At 56.0% G+C, this 22,525-nt stretch overlaps 1 protein-coding gene across 1 annotated transcript; it reads right to left on the reverse strand.

The window, feature by feature from the left end:
* Positions 1-6,212: 6,212 nt before the first annotated feature.
* Positions 6,213-21,108, reverse strand: SLC4A1 (solute carrier family 4 member 1 (Diego blood group)). Its single transcript, XM_037491864.2, has 20 exons — positions 20,995-21,108; positions 17,754-17,827; positions 17,543-17,633; positions 16,494-16,555; positions 15,581-15,761; positions 15,346-15,481; positions 14,545-14,668; positions 14,324-14,405; positions 14,003-14,184; positions 13,331-13,541; positions 12,879-13,091; positions 12,581-12,729; positions 12,280-12,474; positions 11,193-11,366; positions 10,663-10,752; positions 10,031-10,197; positions 9,249-9,502; positions 8,255-8,424; positions 7,998-8,174; positions 6,213-7,126 (listed from the first exon to the last, which is right to left on the reverse strand). The coding sequence occupies exons 2-20, from the start codon at positions 17,766-17,768 to the stop codon at positions 7,046-7,048; spliced, it is 2,754 nt and encodes a 917-aa protein (XP_037347761.1). The 5' UTR covers positions 17,769-17,827; positions 20,995-21,108; the 3' UTR covers positions 6,213-7,045.
* Positions 21,109-22,525: the final 1,417 nt, after the last annotated feature.

Genomic DNA, 22,525 nt, shown 5'->3' on the forward strand with positions numbered 1-22,525 from the left:
TTGGTTTGATTTGCTCTTTTTTGTAGTTTTTAGGGTGGAAACTTAAATTATTTTTTTTTAAAGATTTATTTATTCATTTATACAAGCACTGGGTACAGTCAGAAGCACGGGAGGGTGAGAGAATTCACCAGAGCCAGAGCAGGGAGCAGAGCAGGCAGAAGGACCGAAGGACACTGCTGAGAGGAGCAGCGGGCGGCAGGAGAGGTCTGCATGCCATGTGGGACCCTCGCCTGGTGGCCTGGGATCGAAATGGCGCTGCAGAGACTGCGGGCAGCTTCGCAACCCAGTGCTCAACCGCTGCGCCACCGGGGAGGCCTAAAACTTCAATTATTAACTGGAGATTTTTTTTTCAGTTTTCTGCTTAATTGCACCTCAACAAGCTCTATATGATTTCATTTTCATTCAAGTTGAAATAATTTCTCTCACAACTTGATTTCCTTAGATTTATGGGTTATTTAGAAGTGTTTTGCTTTGTTTTCAAATATTTAAGAGTTTTTCAGATGTCTTTCTGTTGTTGATTTCTAATTTAATTCTATTATGGATATAGAGTACACTCTATGGTTTCAATTCTTTTACATTTTTTAAAGATTTATTTATTTATGCATACAAGAACTGGGGTACAGGCTAGAGGTGTGGACGGTGAGAGGATTCACCAGAGACAGAGTGGAGAACAGAACAGGCAGATCTACTGAAATACACTGCTGAGAGGAGCAGTGGGTGAGTCTGGAGAGGTCTGCTGCACCATGTGGGTAGCACCCTGGCCGGGGATCGAACTCACGCTGCAGTGGCTGCAGATAGCTTCATAAGTTGCCTCTTAACCCCTTGTGCCACCAGGGAGACCCTCTTTTACATTTGTTAAGGTTTACTTTTTGTCCCAGAATAGGGACAATGATCCATGTGCAGTTGAAAAAAATGTATTTTTTTGTTACTGTTGGTTGGAATGTTCTACAAACATAAATTAGGTTGAGCAGGTTGATAGCGCTGTTCAGATGGTTTATATCCTTAGCGATATTTTGTCTACTTGTCCTATGGATCATTGAGAGGGCAGTTGTAGTTATCTACTATCATTGTGGATTGATTTATTTCTCCATTCAGTTCCATCCATTTTTACTTCAAGTATTTGAAACTTTGCTAAGAAATATATGCCCTATCTAAAAATATATATGTAAGTTAGTGTTCACATATAAATAAATCTGGAGGAATATATTCTAAATTATTTACAGTTGCTACAGGGGGATGGTTATTGGAGGTTTTTATTTTCTGCATTCAATAGTTCTGTAATTTTAGATGCTTTATAACGTACAAATATTTGAAATTTGAAAATATGAAGATATTTTAAAGGGAAAGAATTAGATGGTTGCATGCTTATCAATGTGTCTTCCCTGGACTGCAAAATATTCTCTGGTTCATTCCGGAAATAAGTCAGTGGGGCACTCTTTGCTTGTCGCACTCCTGCCACGTACCCCTGGCCCATACCTCCTGCTCTGCTTCCTTACCAGCCCTTCCTTCCTCACTCCTGTCATTTGGCTTTGGGCTCAGGTGCCTAGTATGAGGTCATCAGGTAGCCTGCCAACCCAGCAGGCTTTCTACCATGTCACTTGACTTTGCTGAACAAATTTTACCCACTTTATCTTCAGGAAATTTCTTGGAAATCTTGCCTACCTAACTCCAGCTGCCCTCTGCCCCCACCACTCCCTGCAGACACTCATCACCCTTGTTGAAGGCCTGGCTCCCATGTCCACTGGAGGTCCTCTGGGGTTGTGGCTTCGTTCCCTTACTCTGCTATTGATTCACTTATGTGAAAAGATTCCCAATTTGCCTTCTTGCAACCAGTCCTCCTGGTGAATCACTTTAATCATGTTACTCCCAATTCAGGAATCTGCACTGACTCCCTAGAGCTTGCTGAGTCAACTTCAGACTCTTCCTCTTGGGTATATTAAATTATATAAATATTAAAGATTTCTCTTCAATGAGGTAGATAAAGTTAAGAGCCAAGTGACAAAATAGGACAACATTTTTGCAAGGTCTAAAACCACAAAGGATAGAACCTTTCAGAATTTCATGCAAATCAACATCTAAAAAGGCATTGGCCTCAATAACCAAATCACAGGAAAAGATACACATATGTGTGTGTGGGTGTGCAGAAATGCTCAACTCTCTAGTGATCAGAGAAATGACAATTAAACAACAATGAGATAGTACCTGGACAATGTCCATCGCTGGGGGTGTAGGGTCCTCCTGGGCTGCCTCTGGGCGTGTGCACTGGTGCAGACATTGTGGAGAAAAATATGACCAAGTTTAGTCAAACTGAGAGACATAATCTACCTTATAACCTAGCAAATCCATCCCTAAACTATACAACCCACAGAGATTTTCACCAGATTTTGTAGGGGGTATGCCTGAGGACATGCACTGTAATGATGTTTGCGGGAGGGGAGCTGTGTGCAGTTGAGTGTTTCCTCCTGGGAGAATGGAGATGCCAACTGTGAGGGACCCCATGGGTCCCTGCACAGCACTTAAAGCAACTCTGTGTTCACTGAGCAGCCTTGGGGGGTTTTATTTATTTAAAGATTTTTTTAAAATTTTTTATGCATACAAGAACTGGGGTGTAGGCCAGAGGTGCAGGGGGCGGGGTGAGAGGATTCACCAGAGACAGAGTGGGGAGCAGAACAGGCAGATCTATTGAAATACACTGCTGAGGGGAGCAGCGGGGGAGACAGGAGAGGTCTGCTGCACCCTGGGTGTGTTTTAAAACCACAGTGCTGGGGAAAAGAAGAACTCTGAAGAGTGAACCTACAAGGCAACTCTGATAATATATAGAAACACACACCCAGATTGTTTGATTATGGATTGCATGGTAATAATACCAAGGTGTTACTGTTAGTTTTGTTGGGTGTGATGATGGCACTGCACTAAGAAAATGTGGAGCTGACCCACATATGGCGCAGCAGACCTCTCCTGTCTGTGCCCTGCTCCCTTCAGCAGAGTATTTCAGTAAAATCTGTTCTGCTCCCCACTCTGTCTCTGGTGAGTCTTCTCACCGCCCCCCCCCCACACCTCTGGCCTGTACCCCAGTTCTTGTAATCAGAAATTATAAAAAAGGGGCTTCCTGATGGCGCAAGGGGTTAAGCACCGCACTATGAAGCAATCCGCAGCCTCTGTAGCATGAGTTTGATCCCCGGCTGACCAGAGAGAAACCCACATGGTGAAACAGACCTCTCCTGACTTGCCCGCTGCTCCCCTCTGCAGTATACTTCAATCTGCCTGTTCTGTTCCCCACTCTGTCTCTGGTGAATCCTGTCACCTCCGGCATCTCTGGCCTGTACCCCAGCTCTTGTATGCATAAAAAAATTTTTTTAAAAAATTATAAAAAAGAGAGAGAGAAAATGTTCCATGGGATGGGAGGAGAGGTGCACAGCTGAAAAATATATGCGTGAAAGAGCATGATGTTCAGGATTTAAAATGATTTAGTTCGGCAAAGGAAGAAAAAGAGAAAGATAAAAGATATACATTTTAGGCAAAGATTTAAGTGCGATTTCAAGGCAAAATCTTGAGCAGTTTTGATTCTGGGAGATGAGTATATGGTGGTTGATTATACTATTATCTCTATTTTGCATTATTAAAATGTTCATAATAAAATTTAAAACAATACCATATTTTCAAGAACATATTACACAGATGAGTTGCTCCTATGGGGGTGGGGAGAAGAAATAGCATATGAGCCCAAAAAAGAAGGAAGGGTGCAGGGATGAATAATCAATGGTGATCTGCTCCATACCGAGGGGATGATTAACTTAGCCCTCTGGACCTAAAGTACAAAAGGAAGGGAGGGGAGTCTGATCGCGCCTAGGACTCTACCCCTGTGGCATTTTGATTCTTTCTGTCTAAGCCTGAACCCTCATTCCTGTGCTCTATTTGTCTGCACGGCTGTCACCAGGACGGTTACATCCCTCTGTGCCTTACTTAAGAAACAGGAATGAACTTTCGCTTACTAAATGCCAGCACTGGGCCTGGACCTCGAGGTATATGATCTCAAATTATCTTCTCAGTAACAGTGTGATCATCTCCAATGGGGAAAAGTGAACTCAGAGATGAGGTTCTTTGTCCAATTCCTGCGAAATCACAAAGCTAGAATTCCAAACACCTTGGCCTCAAAGATCCAAGACCATTTGTTACAACAAACTGATCCAAAGGCTTATTCAGAGCAATCATCACTTGGAGCCTGCCTATGGGCTCATGGTGTTGATGTGCTGCAATTTACTGTAATTTACTAACTGCTCTTATTTCTGAGTATTTGGGTTCTCACTCATTTTCTTTTCTTTCTTCTATTCTTGCTTTCATAGATAGTCTTGCAAAGAACATCTTCAGGTAAAGAGTTTTTGATTCTGTTGAATTCCCATAACCACAAAAGGGCGACCCTTGTTCCCACAGTTAAGGCCTGTTGGGGGAGTTTTCACGAAAGAGTGGGAATGGCATGAGCCATGCACTGAACTGCAGATTGTGAGGGTGTGTGTGTAGGTGGGGAGGGCATGCTGGATGGAGGCAGAAGGAAAATCCTGAGAGGATGGGGTGGGGGAGGCAGGAAGTGCAAAGGAAGTGAGGTCTCAGGCAGCCCGGAGGTGGAACCCATCCATTTCTGCAGCCTTTACATTTCCCTAATGCCGTCCCACTCTGGGTGGGGTTAGGGTCCTGGCCAGCCCTGGGGAGAAGGCCAGGGCCTTGGGGGCTGGAAGCTGCTGTGTGTGGGAGGTGGGTGGCTGGCACTGCCCTCTCTGGAGCCATGTTAGCTCTCTGGCCCTTGGTGGCCACCCAGGCCAGCCTGGGAGGGGTCAGCCGGGGATAGACAGCAAATAAATATAGACTCAGGGAAGGAAGCCAGGCAGCCAGGCCCGCACTGACCTCTCGCTGGAGGACTAGGAAGGGAGGTGTGGAGGGATTATGTCCTGGCAGCCTTCTCTCCAGGGATGGGCCATATCTGGCCCAGCAGCCCCCTGGGCTGGGTTTAGGGGCAGAGACTCCAAAGGGACAAAGGTGTGGGCGAGCAAAAGCTGGTCAAGAGGAGTCGCTCTTCTGGAACCGGTGACAAGTCATATTCCCATGGCCAAACCCTCTTCCGACCTGGTTTTCCTCTCTGGTGATCCTCTCCCAAGTGCTGCCAGCTTGAGATGGTAGTAAGAGGCTGATGTGGGATCCATAAGCACAGAGGGGGGAGGGGCAAGGCCCCCTTGACACCTCCCCCCTACACCTTGGGTCTTGCTTGTGGCCAGAGGAAGGCGGTCCCAAGTGTCAACTTGTCTTCCTTTCATTACCACGAGCTGACCTCTCCACCCCGAGGGCTCAGAGCCAGCAGCCCTGGCTGCCCCCAGCTCCAGCACACCCCGGCCTGGCTCTCCTGCCCCTCCCAGGGCTGCATCCCCTTACCAGGTCCACTTTTCCCATGTCCGCCTTTTGGAGCCCCAGCGCCAGGAGGGGGCCCAGCAGGCAGTTACTCCACCACAGATACATTTATTGGCAACACCAATTCCCAAGCATCACAGGGAAGCGCTACAGCATGGCTGGCATGTTTCCACTTTTCTTAGCAGTGACCAAGGAGCAGAGGGAGGGAGGGGGCAGGGACATCCCCATCAGGGTGACAATCCAGCAGCTAATGTTGACTGAGCTCTTTCTCCAAGGCCTGAGGCCAGGCTCTGCGCTAAGCAAGTGCTTTACATGTACTGTCGCACTGAATCCTTATAACAACCCTACGAGGTAGGTACCATTATTGTTCCCATTTTACAGATGAGGAAACTGAGGCTTAGAACGGTGAAGTGTCGGCCTTCTCAACCTCCTTTCTTTTCTGTCTTACCCTGATTCCCAGTTTCCACTCTCTCTCACCACATCTAGTTCCTTCAACTCTTTTTATATTTTTGTTTTGTAAAAAAATAGATTTTGCCCATATTCTACAGACCCCATTGACTCCTACACTAATTGGTCAAATCTGGGTTCTCCCCAAGATTCAGTTTGGTTGGGGTTGGGGACATTGGGGCTCTAAAGCAGGGGCCAGGGCGTGTATATGTGTGTGAAGCCAAAATATATTGAAAGCTCTAAGAAAATACACAATAAATTACAAACATCCCCCACCTCTTCCCTGTGTTCCCACCTCCTCCCCGCTTCCCCCCACCCCAGTCTAAAACAGACTGTGTGCTGCCCCCCACCCCCCTCCCCAGGGCAGGGTCTGGTCTCAGTCACCTGTGTCCACAGGAGCCAGGGCCTCAATTAATGTTAGTGATGAATGAATGAGCGAATGAATGAGGGCATGGGTGAAAGGAGCAGGCACTTGGAGTCCTGAGTCCTAGCCTGGTCGTGCCTTCACCTGCCCTTTGTCCTCACCAGGACACCTCCCTCTGCCCCAGAGAAGGGGGCCCAGGGCAGGAGGTGGGAGCGGAGCGGAAGGGAGGAGTCCTCAGGGGCTGCCACCATCTAAGGTAGAGCTCAGAGGTCTGGCCTCAGACATAGGAGACCTGGTCTGAAGCCCAGGGCGTGGCTCAGGAGCTGTGTGACCTCGGGCAGGCTTGCAGAAGAGTGATGACTACTGTATACTAGTCCTTTCCGAGCTTACAGAAGCCCTTGTTCACATTTCTCTTAGGGCCTCAGCAACCATGCTGTGATGTGGGTGTTATCATCAGTATACCCAGCAGAGGCTGGGTCCAGGGATTTGCCCAAGGTCATACAGCAGCAGGAACTTGACCTTCCCAACCTACTTCTACCCTAGCTACTGCCCCCTGTGTGCCGGAGGAGCTGGGGCCGCCGGGTCTACATTTTCCAGCACAGGATTTCCTCAGTGTGGCAGCAGGAGGGACTGTATAGCAAATCCTCTAAAATGGCCATTCTTCCTGCTAGGGAACATTTCCTAGATACCCCTGTATTCCCCCACCCACAGCCCCAGGGCCTCAGCTGCTGCCCCAGGAGGGATCTGGGAATCCGGGAGGTGTCCATGAACTTCGGATTTTCCTGGGGAAGTGGGGAAGGGGGTGGCAGAGGGGGCTCTGGGTCCTGGGCCCTCCCCTCAGACAGGCATGGGCACCTCATCATATTCATCCTGACCGTCTTCCTCGTCGAAGGTCGCCTTGGCATCGTCAGCGTCCAGCTGGAGGAGCGGGGCAAGGAGGGCGGGTGAGCAATGAGCCCTCCATGCACTGAGACCTCCCCTGGGGTTAGGACAGGGCCTGCCTCTGATCTTCACAAGAACTATCCTGGGCCTCCCCCGTGGCACAGCGGTTGAGCGCTGGGTTGTGAAGCTGCCCGCAGCCTCTGCAGCGCTGGTTCGCTCCCCAGCTGCTCCCCGGCCACCACAGGAGGGTCCCACATGGCGCGCAGACCTCTCCTGCCGCCCGCTGCTCCCCTCGGCAGTGTGCTTCGGTCCTTCTGCCTGCTCTGCCCCCTGCTCTGGCTCTGGTGAATTCTCTCACCCTCCCGCGCCTCTGACTGTACCCAGTGCTTGTATAAATAAATCAATCAATCTTTAAAAAAAAAAAAAAGAAAAAAAAAGAACTATCCTGCTCCCTCTGTTCCTAGGGTCGGTCTAAACAAGTGGTTCCCAAAGGGTGAGGGGCCCCTGGGGGCCCGGGACCCTGACGAGCACCCCACAGAGACCTGTGTTCTGGAGGAGACACTGTCCAAAATGGTTTGCTAGAACATGGGACGGGCCACAGTGGGGAGCACACCCCGCGTGACTCGGAAGCCTCCACCACCCAGTCATTGCTCCTCCCTTTACAGGGGAGCAAGCCCCGAGGCACAGAGAAATGAGGTCACTTGCTGGAGATCACACACTAGGACGGGGCAGGCCCAGGATTTGATGCAGACCCTTGTCCCAGTCCTTAACCATGCCTGTCCGCCTTCCTTAGCCCAAGACCTCTCACATCCTCCCGACCCCTCTGCCGCCCCAGCTCTAGGAGTCCTGTCTCCGTCTCTGCCCTCTCTGCACCCTCCCCTGCCCCAGGCCCCCAGCAGCCACTCACACACTGGAGCTCCAGGTTCCTGAAGATGAAGGGCAGCAGGAGGTGTCGCAGGGGCACGGTGAGGATGAGGATGAAGGGCAGGGCCAGCGAGGTGGTGGGGTGGGACTTTGCCAACCACAGCACCACCAGGCAGATGATCTGGATGAACGTGAACACGTGCATGCGCCAGGTCTTCACCTGCGGGCGGAGGCTGGGGTTACTGTCTGCCCGGCGCCCGTAGCCCACCCCCACCCAGGCTGGGCCCCCCAGGAGGGTACCCGCTTGACGTAGGGCACATCTGGGTGGTGCTTGGGCGGCTTGAACAGAAGCAAGATGCGATCAAAGAGCTGGATGCCGCTGAGGGAGGTGATCCCCATGTAGAGAAAGATGCCAAATAGCACAGCCAGGGGGATGCGGGACAGGATGGGCCCCATGAAGATGGATAGGCCTGTGGGGAGAACCACACACTGTCAGCCCCAGGAGCCCCTGATGATCCCCCCAGAGGGGCTGGACAGTGAGACCACATAGGCACCCCATGGATGCTCTTAATCGGTATCGTCCCCATTTTAGAGATGAGGAAATGGGCTCAGAGAGGTGAACCAACCTAAGGCCACCCAGGGAGTGAGTGAGAGAACAGGGGTTCCTGCCTGCCTGCAGCACCTGCTCCCTTAACGAGAGAGGCTCACAGAGATCAGCGGTCACTCAGCTCAGCCCCAAATGCCTCCATCACCCTCCACCTACCCAAACCCCAATGCTCCCACAGACACCTCCCTGGCTGTCCACACCAAACTCAGCTGGACTCTCAGCTGTTCCAGAACTTGGATCAACCCCAGTGCCCCTTCTGGCTCCCCCAAATTCAGATTATGCCTGTAGCACTGTAACTTGTACAACTGAGCTCGAGAGATCCAGGCATTTAACGAATCCTGTAATGGTGCAGGCAGGAAAACCGACCCAGACAGGGAGACACACTTGACAGGACAGGGCTGGACCCAGAGTTCACTGAGCTTCTGTCGGATGAACTCTGATACAGGGTCATGCCTTGAGACCTCAGTAGAGGAGTAGCCGCCTCCCCTGCTCACAGCCCAGCCCAGTGCCCTGGACATTTCCTCCAGAATTCTCTCCTGTAAGTAAATGATGCTGGAAAGATGTGGGCAGAAGTGTGGGGAGGTCTGGCTGCCCAATGGGCAGAGTGGTAGGTGCACTGGGTCCTCAGGGGCAGGGCTGGGGGCCAGGGCAGGGCCAGAGCATGGTGGGGAGTGTGGCCTCACTTACCCACAAGCAGGGAGACCAGGAGGCCACTGATCCTCTGCTCCTTGACCTCCTGGATCTGGGCCGCAGCCCCTGGGGCGCTGGCCTTGCCCATGACAGTGAGGGCATTGGCATGGGTGACAGATCGCACAGTGGTGGCACTGAGCCAGGGCATCCCGAAGAGAGCAGCTATCCCGCCCATGCCCATGACCAGCAGCAGGTCCAGGTGGAAGCCGGAGCCCTTGACCATCTTGCGCTCTGGTTTGCTGACAATCAGCCTGAGGGCGGGGAAGGTCAGGGTAAGAAGGGCTCTCCCTCACCATACCCACACTGCCCCTTCCTCCCGTTCCCATACTTGGGTCCCTCTGTACCTCAATTTGTCCTTCTCTGCCCTCTCCCTTGAAGTGTCTTGCTTCCCTCCCTCCCGCCCTCTCCTGGGAACCCAGATGAGAACTCAGATGGGTTAGCTTCTACGAGCAGAAGTGTCTTCAGACACCTCCTAGAATGTCCACAGACAGATCCACCCAGACGCTACTGGAGTAGATTGTAGAGAGCCTCCCTGGAAGAGGCTCCTTCCAAGATCTAGCACCTATACATTTTAGCTTCATTTAGTCGTCTTTTTCTTGAAAAGGGCTCCCCAGATGATATACTGTCTGGTCCCACAAAGCCAGAACCAACCCCACCCACCTGTCCATCATTCCTGCTGGTCAGGAGGGTCATGCACATGGTTAAGACTAGAGTCCAGTCCTCCCTGTCCTGCCCACCTGCCTCAGACCCTCCCAGCCCCAGCCCCACACTGCTCTTACGTGGTGATCTGGGACTCCAGGAAGATGAGAATGAAGACAAGCAGGGCGGGCAGGGCGGAGGCAAACATCATCCAGACGGGGAACTTTTTGTACAAGCCCAGGGGGTGTATGAACCAGCCCCGGGCAGTGGTGTTGGACACGTTGAGGCCTTCAGGCACGCTGAGTTTCTGCAGGAGGGGGCGCTGGTGAGAACACTCTGGGAAGGGAGATGGGTTGCGGTGGGGGTAGGGGGAGCCAGCGTCCTGGGCTCTTGGGAACCTACTTATATTGAGCCCCTGCTTGAACGAAGCCCTTTATATACCTCTTCTCATTCCCAACTTTACAGGTGAGGAAACCAGATCAGAGAGGCTGTATAGTTTGCTCTGTATCACACAGCTATTTGATGGCGGAACTGAGATTCATGCTGAGCGTCTTTCCTACTGCCTCGAGTTAAGGAGTAAAGGACAATATGGTCCAAGTCTTTGCTTTGACCAAAGGGATTCAGCGGGGCTATGGCAAGAACCTGGGGCTCCTGGGGTAGCGGGAGGGATTAAGGGTAGATTTAGCTGACTTCAGGTTTGAGGAAGCTGCTTGGGGAGGCCAGGTGCTGGGGAAATGAACTAGGGGTGAGGAGGGGAGGGGGAGAGCGTTACCTGGGTGTATGTGTCCCCGATGAAAGTGTCCACCACCACCATGATCAGGATGGAGATGGGAACCCCAAAATCCCCGATGACCCGCCGCAGCTGAGGGTAGGTGAGGGACCAGTGTCAGTGCCCAGTTGCCCTCACCGCCCGCCTTCCTCTTGCCTTCGCTTCTGCCCCGTCTTCACCTAGGGGCCCTGCTCTTCCCAGGGCATCCATCAGTATTTAATGCTCTGTCCTGCACCTTAATATGTGGATCTCCTTTCTCCTTCCTCTGAACCAGTCTCCACTGCAGCCCCACAGCTTCTCCACGCCCTTCTAAGAACTATCTCTGGCTCCCCACTGGGTTCTCAACCTGAGCATGCTGGAAGGGGAGGTGGGCTTGCCAGAAAAGTGAAACCCTGGGTGAGGAGGGGGCCGGGGAGGCTTGGAATTGGGAGTGGGATTCTAGGGAAGAAGGCGGGAAGTGGCAGGGGAGAGGCGGGGTGGTGTGAGTGGGACAGGGCAGTGTAGGCAAGAGCAGGTCGGGAGGATACACTGACCTTGCCTGGAAAGTAGGAGCTGTTCTTGAACTTGCGCAGCGTCATGGCGAAGAAGAAGGTTCCAGCCATGAGCACAAGGGAGAGGAGGGCTGTGTTGGGCAGCGGGTCCTGAGGTTTGGGGTCTACTGTCACGTTATACTTGTAATGTTTTTGCAGTGGGTGGTCCTTGAAGATCTGCAGCAAAAAAAAAAAAAAAAAAAAAAAACACAAGGCGTCCTGTTTCCCCGCATCTATTCTCCATTCACCCATCCACACATCCATCCGATCTGCCCATCATCTAGTCATCTATCTATCCACCCATCATTCATTCATCCTTCTGCCTGTCCATCCGCCCATCCATCCATCAACCCATCATTCATTCATCCTTTTGCCTGTCCATCCATCCATCCTCCCATCCATCCATCCATCCATCCATCCATCCATCTTCTTTAACTGACATGGAGATAGAGAGGCCTTGGATTCTACAACTTGGTTTCAGGAGGACCTGGCTAGGTATGTGGGTGGGCCATGGAGGCAACGAACACATATGAACATGAGAGCACCCAGGAGACATGAGACTGGAGGGTAGGAATTGCCGAGAAGTTTCCTTAAAAGGGTTTTAAAGACTTGGAAATAGAAACACCTACCAACCAACAAAATCAGGAGCAATCACAGCATCTACCCTCCCCCACATAAAATGCAAATGCAGGCATGGTTAAGGGTGACAGAGCTGAGGCAGGCGCTCTAGCATACACGTGCTCTTGACAGCAAGTGCAGGAGAGGGAAGAGGGGACTCCAGAGCATCCAGAACCGTGGCCCCCCATCATGCATGCAGTTCCTCACATTTAGTCTCACACCTACTCGCCCATTTGCCACTCCTTGTGTGGCCATAAACACAGACATGTGCACATGCACAGGGAGATGCCCTCTCGTGCACAGTCATGGTAAGAATACCAGGCCACAGAGAGCAGGTGTCAGTATGGATGTGATTACAGTCACACACCATGAGCCACGCCGAGGCCACGCAGACACGGCATCATGACACACGCTCACGTCGTGTCTGCAGTCTCACAGGCACGCTCACGCCCAGACACCCATGGACCCCCACCTTGACCAGCTTGGTGAAGGTCTCAAAGATGAAGATGAGGGAGATGAGGATGGAGAAGATTTCCTGGGTATAGCGGGAGATGAAGCGGACCAGGAAGCTGCCCTCGAAGGCCACCACTAGTACCACCAACAGGATGAGCCAGATGCCAATCCATACACGGCCCACGATGTACTCCAGGCCATTACTCTGGCAGAACTGCAGGGTGGCCAGAGGGAGCTGGGGTCAGACAAGTGGGGCCTGGGCACCCAGCATGAGGCAGGCGGGGCCAGAGCCAGGGCCACAGTGGGGCCAGAACAGCTACCGAATAGAAGGCTTCCTCAAACACGAGCAAGGGTCCCGAGAAGCCGACCACGAGGAGGGGCTGTGCCCCCAGCAGGGCAAAGAGAATGCCCTGCACAGCAGTGGAGATGAGCAGCTCCGACACCCCCATCATGTTCTGGGTCTTTTCTCCTGTGGGTAGAAGTTACAGTGGGTCAAGGTCAGGAGACATTTCCAGGTGCATTTCAGGGGCTGACAGAGGCAAGGGTGTAGAGTGTCAAACTGGGTCAGAAGGCAGGGCTGACACAGAGGCCAAAGGACCAGAGGTGAGGGGCACTCACCCAGGAGGCCACCGAAGGTGACGGCAGGTGAAAGGGCAGCAAAGTAGATAAAGATGACAGCAGCCAAGATCTGGGGGCTGAGCGCATCCGTGATGTCACTCAAATAGCGGGGGTAACGGCGCCGGATGTCACGTACCAGGCCCCCAAAGAGATTGCCTGTCCTCTGCAAAGGGTCGTCCGGGCCACCAGGGACCCCTGGACCCCCATTCAAGTCTGTAGTGAAGGACAAGACCGTGGTCACAAGGGGTGACGGGGGAGGTGTGGAGAGAGGGGGTCAGGGATAGTGTCTGATGGGAAAGGAGTGGCCAGGGCAGCTGGGAGTCAGGAGGACAGGGAGGGGTGACACCAGGATATTTGAGGGGGAGAGGGGAGGCAGGTGCTCACAGGACTATGCAGGGGTGTCTGAGGGCCTGTGGGGGCTTGGAAAGCCTTGGGCTGGGCAGGGCAGGTACCTAGGCCCTTGTAGAAGCTGGGGTCGGGCTTGGCAGGGCTGGGCAGGTAGCGTCTCCGCAGCAGCTCCCGCTGCACCGGCACCAGACTGAGCAGCGCTTGCTCGGAGGGGGCATCTGTGGGAGGCAGCACCAGACTGCAGTCCAGGAAGCCCTCCAGGGATTGCACCAGCTCTCCCCTGCTCTGGGCCAGATATGCCTCTGTGCGGAACACCTGGGGACAGGAGAGAGGCTCAGGGGACCTGGACCCGCTGGAGGAAAGGACTCGACTCCAGGTGTCACTTAGCTCCTTTTTGCTAGGAAGAGCTTTCCCTGCCTCTCTCCAACCCCAACTGTGAAAGCTCTGGGGAGACAGAGGGGCTGAATGGGGAGAGGCGAGAGGACTGGGGCAGAGCAGTGGGTGTCCGCAGGCCAGGGGGAGCTAGAGAAGACTAGGCCAGGCAAGGTCAAACTGGGTCGAGCAGGGTCCAAGTGGTGCAGACTGGACCAGGGCAGATGGAGCAGGGCGAAGGCAGAGGACACGGACCGGCCACCCCCAGCCAGACAGGACAGAAGCAGCTGGATTAGCCTGAATGGGCCGAACTAGAGAAGCTAAAGCCACACAGTCCAGTCCCGGCTGGAGAAGGGGCCTCGGCTTTCACCTGGGGTCCCCCGCCCTTGCCAGCCCCTCCTCACCCGCTCTGACATGAGGGTGGCAGCCGCCCGGCCCAGCTGGGTATAGCTGGTGCTGGGTCTCTCGGGTCCCAGCAACACGAAGAGGAAGCGCACGGGCACTGGCAGCTCCAGGGCCTCCAGCACCGCTGCCTCCTGCAGCCTCACGAAGCCCAGCACAGGGCGCTCCAGGAAGGCGGCGCGGCCTGTAGGGAGGGGCGGGGAGAGGCGGTCAGGCCAGGTGAAGCGGGCACTGATGGGGCCAGGTTTAGGGAAAGGCAGGCTGAGCCAGGGCAGGAGGTAAAAGTAGGGGGTGAGAAGTGTGGGGGGACACTGGCCTCTTACCCACTAGTATCAGGGTGGCCTCTGAATCCGGGGGGATCTTTTCCAGAATTCCAGATGGCGAGTGTCCTTCTGTGCCTTCTCCCTGCAGGAAGGAGGGTGGGAGGGGAATCCTCCAATGTTCTGGACCCGAGATGCCCGGGCTTCCTCCTCCCCCACCCATTCTCACTTGCCTCTGTGTTCAGGTTGGGGACTCTCCCCCCACACCCCTGGGACATCCTCACCTGTTCACAGAAGAGCTGAGTCTCCAGAGAGGGGGGTTGGGGGAGGAGAGGCTGTGAGGGCTCCCCAGAACGTGTCAGGACCGCGGGTTTCACGCTCCCCAAGGACCCCAGGTCTCCGGCATGGCTGCGGGACACAGGGGACATGGCTGAGTCAGCTGTTCAGGCCTGGCCCCCAGCAGAGTGGAGACACGCAGTGGGAGGGACAGAGTAGGACTTTCCGGGGACCAGACTAGAGAGATCCTGGAGAACCAGCCTCCCCAGAAGGATGATCCAGACGCAAGCGGGTGGTCTCTATCTGGAATGATTGGGTGGAGCCACAAAATGGATGGCACCAGGCCTCCCTGGTGGCGCAGGGGTTAAAGACAGCACTATCAAGCTATCACCAGCCACTGCAGCACAAGTTCGATCCCCAGCCAGCCAGGGAGCAACCCACATGGCGCAGCAGACCTCTCCTGTCTCACCCTCTGCTCCCCTCAGCAGTGTATTTCAGTGGATCTGCATGTTCTGCTCCCCACTCTCTCTGGTGAATCCTCTCACCCCCCACACCTCTGGCCTACTTCCTGTTTATTGATATATGCATAAATAAATAAATCCTAAAAAAAAAAAAAAGAATGGCTGGCAGGAAGGGCCTTCTTCTCAGGCTCTGTTCTCTGGAGGTGTCAGCCGCAGGTGCCATCATGGAAGAAAGGTGGGCCCTGGCCTGGAAGGAGGAGCCATCCGGGCCCCAGGGAGACCTTGCGGCGGGTGGGCTGGGGAGGTGGCCCTTTGAGCATGGCGTCAGGCCCTGGCAGGCAGGGGCACCTGTGTTTGAGCAGCAGGACCCGCAGCAGCTCATCTCTGTCCTGGGGCCGGATCTGCTCCTCGTAGATGAACGCGTCCAGCAGCTGGTTGGCCACCCCAGCCAGGGAGGTCTCTGGCAGGTCCAGGAGCACAGAACCTATGAGCAGTGGAGGGTGAGCTTGGTGGCTGCCACGGCCCTCCTCCCCCCGCCAAACCTCACAGGGCAGGGGCCACAGAGGGACCAGGCAGGGCTCACCCTTGGCGAAGGCTCTCTGCAGCTCCAGGAGGCTCCAGAAGGTGAGGTAAGACAGGTGCGGGCGGCCCCAGACTCCGTTCTCTCCCAGGTTTTCCTCCAGCCGCACCCAGCGTGCTGCCTCCATCCAGCACAGCTCCATATTCTTCTCATCCATCACCAGCTCCTGCAGCTCCACATAGATCTGCAGCCCAACAGGCCTGAATTAGTCCCCGGGGCCCAGGGTAGGCCATGGGGAGACTGGGACCCCAGGTCTGAGGGGCCCTCAGCAGGTTCTCAGGGCCCTGGAGCGCTAGGTGTCAGACTCCGAACCCAGGGAGTCACAGCCTTTCTGGAGGGCTGAGTGAGATGAGAAGGGGGGATGCTCCAGGGTCCTTTCGGTGTACCCCACTTCTCTTGCTCTATCCCCCAACTTCCTGACCAGGCCCCTCATCCCATTTCAGAGGCATTTGGAGAATCTCAGACCAAAGGGGCACTTGGGAGGGAAGGAGAGGGAATCTTGGGGTCACTGGGTCAGTATTTCCCCTCTGAGATTGGTGAGTGGCCACAGAATACACTTGGGGTTCTCTGGGGCCAGGTGATTCCTCCCTGGCCTAGCTGAGGGTAGACCCAGTTTCCTCATTGGCTAGGGGGTCTGGTGTCCAGTGGGGTCATGGCTTTCTTCCGTAGAGAGCACCTGACTGCCCAGCCAGGGCCAAAGGGCTGGGGGGCTGTGACCTCCAGCAGTCAGTCTCTCTCTGCCTGGGGGGCCCCAGCAGAGGGGCGTGTGCTTTGCCCTTCTATTGCCCAGAACCCCCACTCCTTCTTAGCCTGTTTGTGGGATTCCCCCACCCTGTAGCTGTCTGCTCCTCTCTGGTAGAATGGTGGGTTGCAAGGGCAGCATGGAAGATGTTTGGGGGGGGGGCAGTGTCCTCACCTCGTGGGTGCCCGAGTGTGATGTAGTTTGATAGTCGGTGGCTGTTGGCTCGGTGGGATGAGCTGAAAACCCAGATGCCAGTTAGCGTGGCCCCCAGACAATTCCCGCCTCGAGACCCCCCCGTATCACCTACCACAAGTCTTGAGCCCCGAGAGCAGCACCAGAGCCGCCTCTACTCCCTTCCACTGCCCCTGGGCCGGTGCCCCCACTCCACCCCTGCCACACAGTGGGTTGTGGCTCTCACGCCTGTTCTCAGACTGTGGCTCCCGTCTGTGCTGCGCGCCACCCCTGGGACTCATCCTCAGGGCGAGGGGGAGGGTCCTTGCCGGGTGACCAGAGAGTCCTGAACGGCCGTTCGCAGGCCTATGCCAGGGTCTCCTCCCGCCACCTTCTGGGACAGCCCTTCCTTATTCCCACCTGCCTCACAGATCCCGCCAGCCCAGCAGCTGCTCGCAGCCCCAAGCTGAGCTCTGAGTGCCGGGCGGGCCGGGGGTCTGCTCCTTATATCTCCCCCCACCCTCCCACCCCTCAGTTCCCAGAGGGGCCTCTTATCTTCGGTACCAATTGCCAGCACTTATGCCCTGTTGACAGTAAACAGGTGCTGGCCGGGGGCTCCCCTAAGACCTTGGACAAGCCCTGGAAGATTTCTTTATGTCTCTTCCCAGGGGTACCCCACAGCCACCTTTCTCAGGACCCTGACCCCCAAGACAGAAAGGTGTTTCTAGAAGTGGCCCAGGGCCTGGCCCAGCGGCAGCACTCACAAGACAGGCAGCCTGTGGGCTCACGCCCTTGTCCAGAGGGGCCTGCTGCCCTCTCCCATCCAGGGGGCACTGTGCCGGGTGACTGACCCCGCCTCCACCCCCAGTCACCTCCTGTGATCATTTCAAACAAAACTGTTTATCCTTCAATCAACCAGGATTATGGGAGACCTGGGCTGGGGTGTAATAGGGGGGTGGGGGGGTACGGGGGGGGGGCGCTGTGGAAGGGGAGGACAAGCTCCTCAGCTGCCCCTGTCTGGGACCCAGCAGAGAGGGGAGGAGGGGGCTCACCTTCTGGCTCTTCCATTTGGGGCACGGGTGCTCCTGGGTCTTCATATTCCTCCTGCTCTAGAATCTCCTCCATCCCTTCCTCATAATCCTCCTGCAGAAAGAGGCCATGAGGGCTGGGCTGCGAGGGATCCCCTTGGGCCCCCATGAGGACAGGAGTGCGGGCCCCTGCCAGGAGTCCCCAGGTGGGAGCCCCGCAGCCCCATGGACTCACCTGCGAGTCCCCCATGGCGCTGACTGGATGTGCGGCTGGCCTGCGGCAGAGCCTCCAGCATAACCCGTGGGTCCCTGCGGGGAGGGGCACAGCTGAGCACGCTGGGGTGTCTGGTCCCCCCCCAGGGCATTGCCTCTGAGGGAAGGGGGACCCCGCGCAGTGGGACACAGTGAGGTCAGAGGAAGGACGTGGCTGGGGGCTTGGAGGACGGGGCTGGATGTGCAGGTGGGGGGGCCTGCAGGGGTGTGGAGACGTGGGGGGGCCTGCAGGGGTGTGGAGACAGGGCAGCGCAGGGAAGAAGTTTGGCGTGGAGGGTGTTTGGAGAGGATGCGGGTGTGACCTTCATAGCCAACTCCTTCCTCCCACCTCCAGCCCTCTCCCAGCTTCTCCTGCCTGCCCCCCAAGTAGGCAGCCCGAGGGGCATGACTGTTCCCCCTTCAGGGAGCTTAGCTCGCCCGAGAGACTCCACAAGACCCCCTTCTACAGAAATGGCTGCTGTCTGTGCGGCACCTCGCAAGCGGGGTGATGTGGTGTCCTCTCTCCCCACCTAGCCCCTTGGCCTCCTGACCAAGCCCCTTCCCCCCCAGGGCCTTTGCACCTGCAGTCGTGATATGCTGGATGCCCTCCCCCTCCCCCTCAGCCCTTCTCAGTCTCCCCTCAAATGTCACCTCCCCCGGGCTCCCAGCCCCGCCCCCCCCTACTACCCGAACATTCACAAACTGTCCCGGTGCACACGGTGGATCTATTGTCTGACGACAGCCCTAGAAGGGAAGGCGCGGGAGGGCAGAGACCTGCGTGTCTCAGTCCCCACTGGCCCGTGCACCCCTAGGGCTGCCACTTAGTAGGTGTTCAATAAGCACATGTTGGCTAAAACTCGGAGCGGTGTCCCACTGCTGGCTTGGCGCCCTGGGGTCCAGCCAGGGTGAGAAGGGTCCAGCAGAAGACCCTGGCCCTGTGCCTCCGTTTTCCCAGCTGTGTCTCCAGCAGAGAGGAAAGTGTCCCCACCCCAGGAAAATGAGGACAAGCCGGGGAGAGTGAGGGGTTTCAGGGGTGGCCCCACCCTGGATGTGCAGGGACTTCCTTCCCCCTATACCCACTGCAGCACAGGACACTGAGGTGACAGGGGTTTGGGTCAGGTTGACACACCTGCCCACTCAGCATGGGGCTGAGCAGCGGGACGCTGAGATGAGCAAGACACGCTCCCCACGCTCCAGAAGCTCCCTCGCTGGCAGCACTCGCCATCCAGGGGATAAAGGCCCCCAGACAAACTCAGCTCTGAGGAGCAGGTGCGCTGGGTGGCCAGGCTGTCTGCAGGAGCCAGAGCAGGGCTCACGGCTGGGCTGGGGAGCTGGAGGCTCTGGAGAAGGGGACACTAGCCCTGGGGCCAGGAGAGGGGCCATGACTGAGCCCCAACAAACTGGGAAAGGCAGGGTCTCTTGCCTCAGAGTGGTGGTGAGGCACTGATGGCCACAGAGGGCCCCAAAGCACCCCTCGAGGGCCCTGGTCCTGTACCTTTTTCTTCCTACTTGTTCTCTGGTCCCCAAAATCCCCTTCCTTCCTCTGCTTCCATCTTTATCCTCTTTTTCCCTCTCTGCCCACCCCCCACCCCTGTCTCCAGCTCTCAGATTCCTGGCAGCCTCAAGAAGTCCAAGCTTTAGGTACCACAGTCCCAACATGTGACTTTAACTGTGGCCTCAGTCCCCCATTTAAGAGGGGCCACTCAGAGGGCCAGGCTGCCTCTCTGCACTGCCAGCCAGCATAGCCATGGCAGTGCAGCCTCCACCCTGGCCTCAGCCACCCCTCCCACCAAGGGTCTTCCCACGGAGGTCCCGAGGCAGCAGTGAGAGGAAGCAGGGGAGCCTCGAGATGACTTGCGCTCACTGGGGCCTTTCAGATACACCCTTGACCTTGATTGCTTCCCACAGACCCAGCACCCCCAGCTGTAGACCTTATTCTGCCTGGCACTGATAAGACCTGGCCCCCAGTTGCTGCCCGTGTCTGGAAGTGCACCAAACACCTGGCCAACCAGCCAGGGCAAGGCCAGATAAGGGGAGCAGGCATCTGAGCCAGGAGGTAGAGCACAGCTGGGAAGAGGCTGGGGTGATGTGATGTGCCCGCTGGTACAGCACCTCCTTTGCAGAGTCACCCTGTCCTGCACAGGGCTGTACTGACAGTGATTAAAAGTAGGGACTCTGGGCCTCCCTGGTGGTGCAAGGGGTTAAGATGCAACCCCGCAGCCACTGCAGCATGAGTTTGATGCCCAGCCAGGGAGCAACCCACATGGCGAGGCAGACCTCTCCTGACTCGCCCGCTGCTTCCCTCAGCAGTGTATTTCAGTCAGTCTGCCTGTTCTGTTCCCCACTCTGTCTCTGGTGAATCCTCTCACCCCCCACACCTCTGGCCTGTACCCCTGTTCTTGTATGCATAAATAAATAAATCTTAAAAAATAATAAAGTACGGACTCTGGAGTCAGACGGCCTGGGTTCAAATCCCTCTCACTACCTACATGGCCTGTGTGCCCTCGAGCAAGTGACTCAACCTGTCTCAGTTTTCTCCGCTGTAGAATGGGGTCACAAGGAGACCTCGTAGACTGTTGGAGTCTGGGTTCCTACCCTGTGCGGGAGGCCAGAGTGGGCTCAGGAAGCCCTTGTCAGTGTTTGCTCTCGTCACCGGGGCTGCTGGGGAGTCAGGCCAGACTTGCTCTCCTTACCCCTCTCTGATTTTTCTTTAATCCCCACGGAGTTAGCCTAAGTGCTCTGAGATCCTCCAGTGGTGAGGACACTTCCTTTCCCCCCAAATGCCAGGTCACCCTGGTAGACTCCCAAATGGGACTGATGGTTTTTCTCCTTTTTGGGAGATGGGGTGGTTTGGGGATCCCCATCCTGGTTGGAAAGAGTGGGCTAGAGGTGAGAGCGAAGTCTGGGGGATCTGAAGGGCTGGTAAATAAGAACCTGACAAGGACCCACACCTGGAGGGAATCGGCTTTACTGTTCCCCCACCCGCAGCCACACACGCTTCTGCTGCCACGTGCAGTTTTTTCCCTGACACTCCCAGCCCAGATGCCAGCGGGCCTGTGCCCTTAGGGGAAACAACACATGGTGCTGTGCTTCCCCCACCCACCTGCACCCCCCTTGGAGGTCTGTGTGGCTATGCCTACTTGGGCATAGATTCAGGCCAGGCACCTGCAAAAACCCTCAGGACAGATGCGCAGACCTCCCCAGCCCCTCCCGGCTCTACTCACCTGCTCACAAGCCTGGGGTCCCCCGGAACCTCCTGCAGCGGTGGTGCCCTCTGTGACCGGCTGAGCTCACACCTGCTCTAACAGCACCAGGTTCTGGTGCTGCGCCCCGGGGCAGCTCACAAACCCCTGACTCATGCCCCCGCCTCCTAATCTGCCCGCCCCATGGGCCCTGAGCCCCTTTTCACCCACTCCCCCTCCCTGCCACGCTCCTGCTGGGCGCCCAGTAAACAGAGTTATCTCCCACCCACATCTGGACAGCTGTGAGTTGGGCCCACCCCACCCTGGTCAGCCAGCACCAATGTATTCTGCGGCTCTCTTGGTCCCTGGGGTTCTCCTGGGGCCCATGGACTAAGGGGTGATGGCTGGGTTCTTGGAGCTCCCAGGGTTTCTGGCCCAACCTCTGATGCCATTGCCCTGCCCTTCCTCTGGCCGCAAGATGCTTGGCTGTCTCCTCCTGCTCTGGGGTGTCCTCCCTCAGACTCAGCTCCCTCAGCTGCCTTGCCCACAGGGACCTACTCGGTGCTCCCAGGACCCAGACAGCCTCCTTCTCTTTGTGCCCCAGACCCAGGCGCCCCAGCCACCCTCTCCCCAAGACCCCGGCTGGCTCCAAAGTGCTGGCCCCTGGGCGCTAAGACGCTGCTGCTCAGTCAACCTGAAACAATGTCAGGTCAACAAAAACAACTGTCCCAGCTCCCAGCTCACAAAGCGCCAATGTCTGGGCACACTGGCTCCTCTGTGGGGAGCCCGGCCCAGGGCCCCAGGGCCAGAGCACCCGCATTCTCAGCCTCCACTCCGCCCATCCCCACACCCCCCAGCCGGGCAGCTCTGCTCTTGGAGGAGGCTGAAGCCAGTCACCTAGGCCTGGGCTCTGGTTGCCAAAGAGCCAGAGACTGAAAGATGAATTCAGAGCAGCAGGAATGAAGGGATTGAATGCAGACAGAAAGGGGGTGCTGTGGCTGCCGCTCTGGGCTTGAGGGAGGGAGCTCCCCAGCTGCCCCTGGGCAGCTACCTGCCCTCTCTGGGCGTTCTTATCTGCGCACTGGAAGCCCCATTCTGTGGCTGCCAGCTGGGGGGTCCCCCACTTCAGTTTCGAACTCAGAGATAAGGACAGAGACAGCGCATGCAGCAACTCCACAGCTGTTTCCTGGGTGCCATAGCCCCTGGCCCCGAAAGGAAGGGCAGTCCAGGGGCCCAGGACCAGCATGCTCCAGTTACGGGGGGCTTCTGTTCCTTACACCGTGTGTGTGGGGGTTTCACCTGGTGTTCACACTACCCTTCCAGCCTCCCCATCTTACGGAGGAGGACACTAGCGCCCAAGTGGCTTCCCAGTACAGAGAATGACCGAGGACGGCCACCAGCTGCGTGCAGGCGCCCAGCCAGCCTTCGTGTGCGTTATCTGTCTGAGCTCTCCAAGCCCCTCTGAGGAGGGCACTGTTTGCTGCTGGTGTCCCCTCTCACAGCCGACGACGCTAAGGGTGGAGAGATAGGCGCTCACCCCAGGCCCGGCTGGTGGAGCCTGGACTCGCGCCTG

The sequence above is a fragment of the Talpa occidentalis genome, unplaced genomic scaffold (genome assembly GCF_014898055.3).
Source record: "Talpa occidentalis isolate TD23 unplaced genomic scaffold, MPIMG_talOcc4v2.1 talOcc4.7, whole genome shotgun sequence".
Lineage (NCBI taxonomy): Eukaryota > Metazoa > Chordata > Mammalia > Eulipotyphla > Talpidae > Talpa > Talpa occidentalis.

Coding starts and splice junctions, on each gene's coding strand:
- SLC4A1 (XM_037491864.2), bottom strand. Junction 16,556..17,542: donor CCAAATGGAAGAGCCAGAAG/GTGAGCCCCCTC, acceptor CTGGGTTTTCAG/CTCATCCCACCGAGCCAACA. Junction 13,542..14,002: donor CCACCCTCATGTCAGAGCGG/GTGAGGAGGGGC, acceptor TCCTGTCCCCAG/GTGTTCCGCACAGAGGCATA.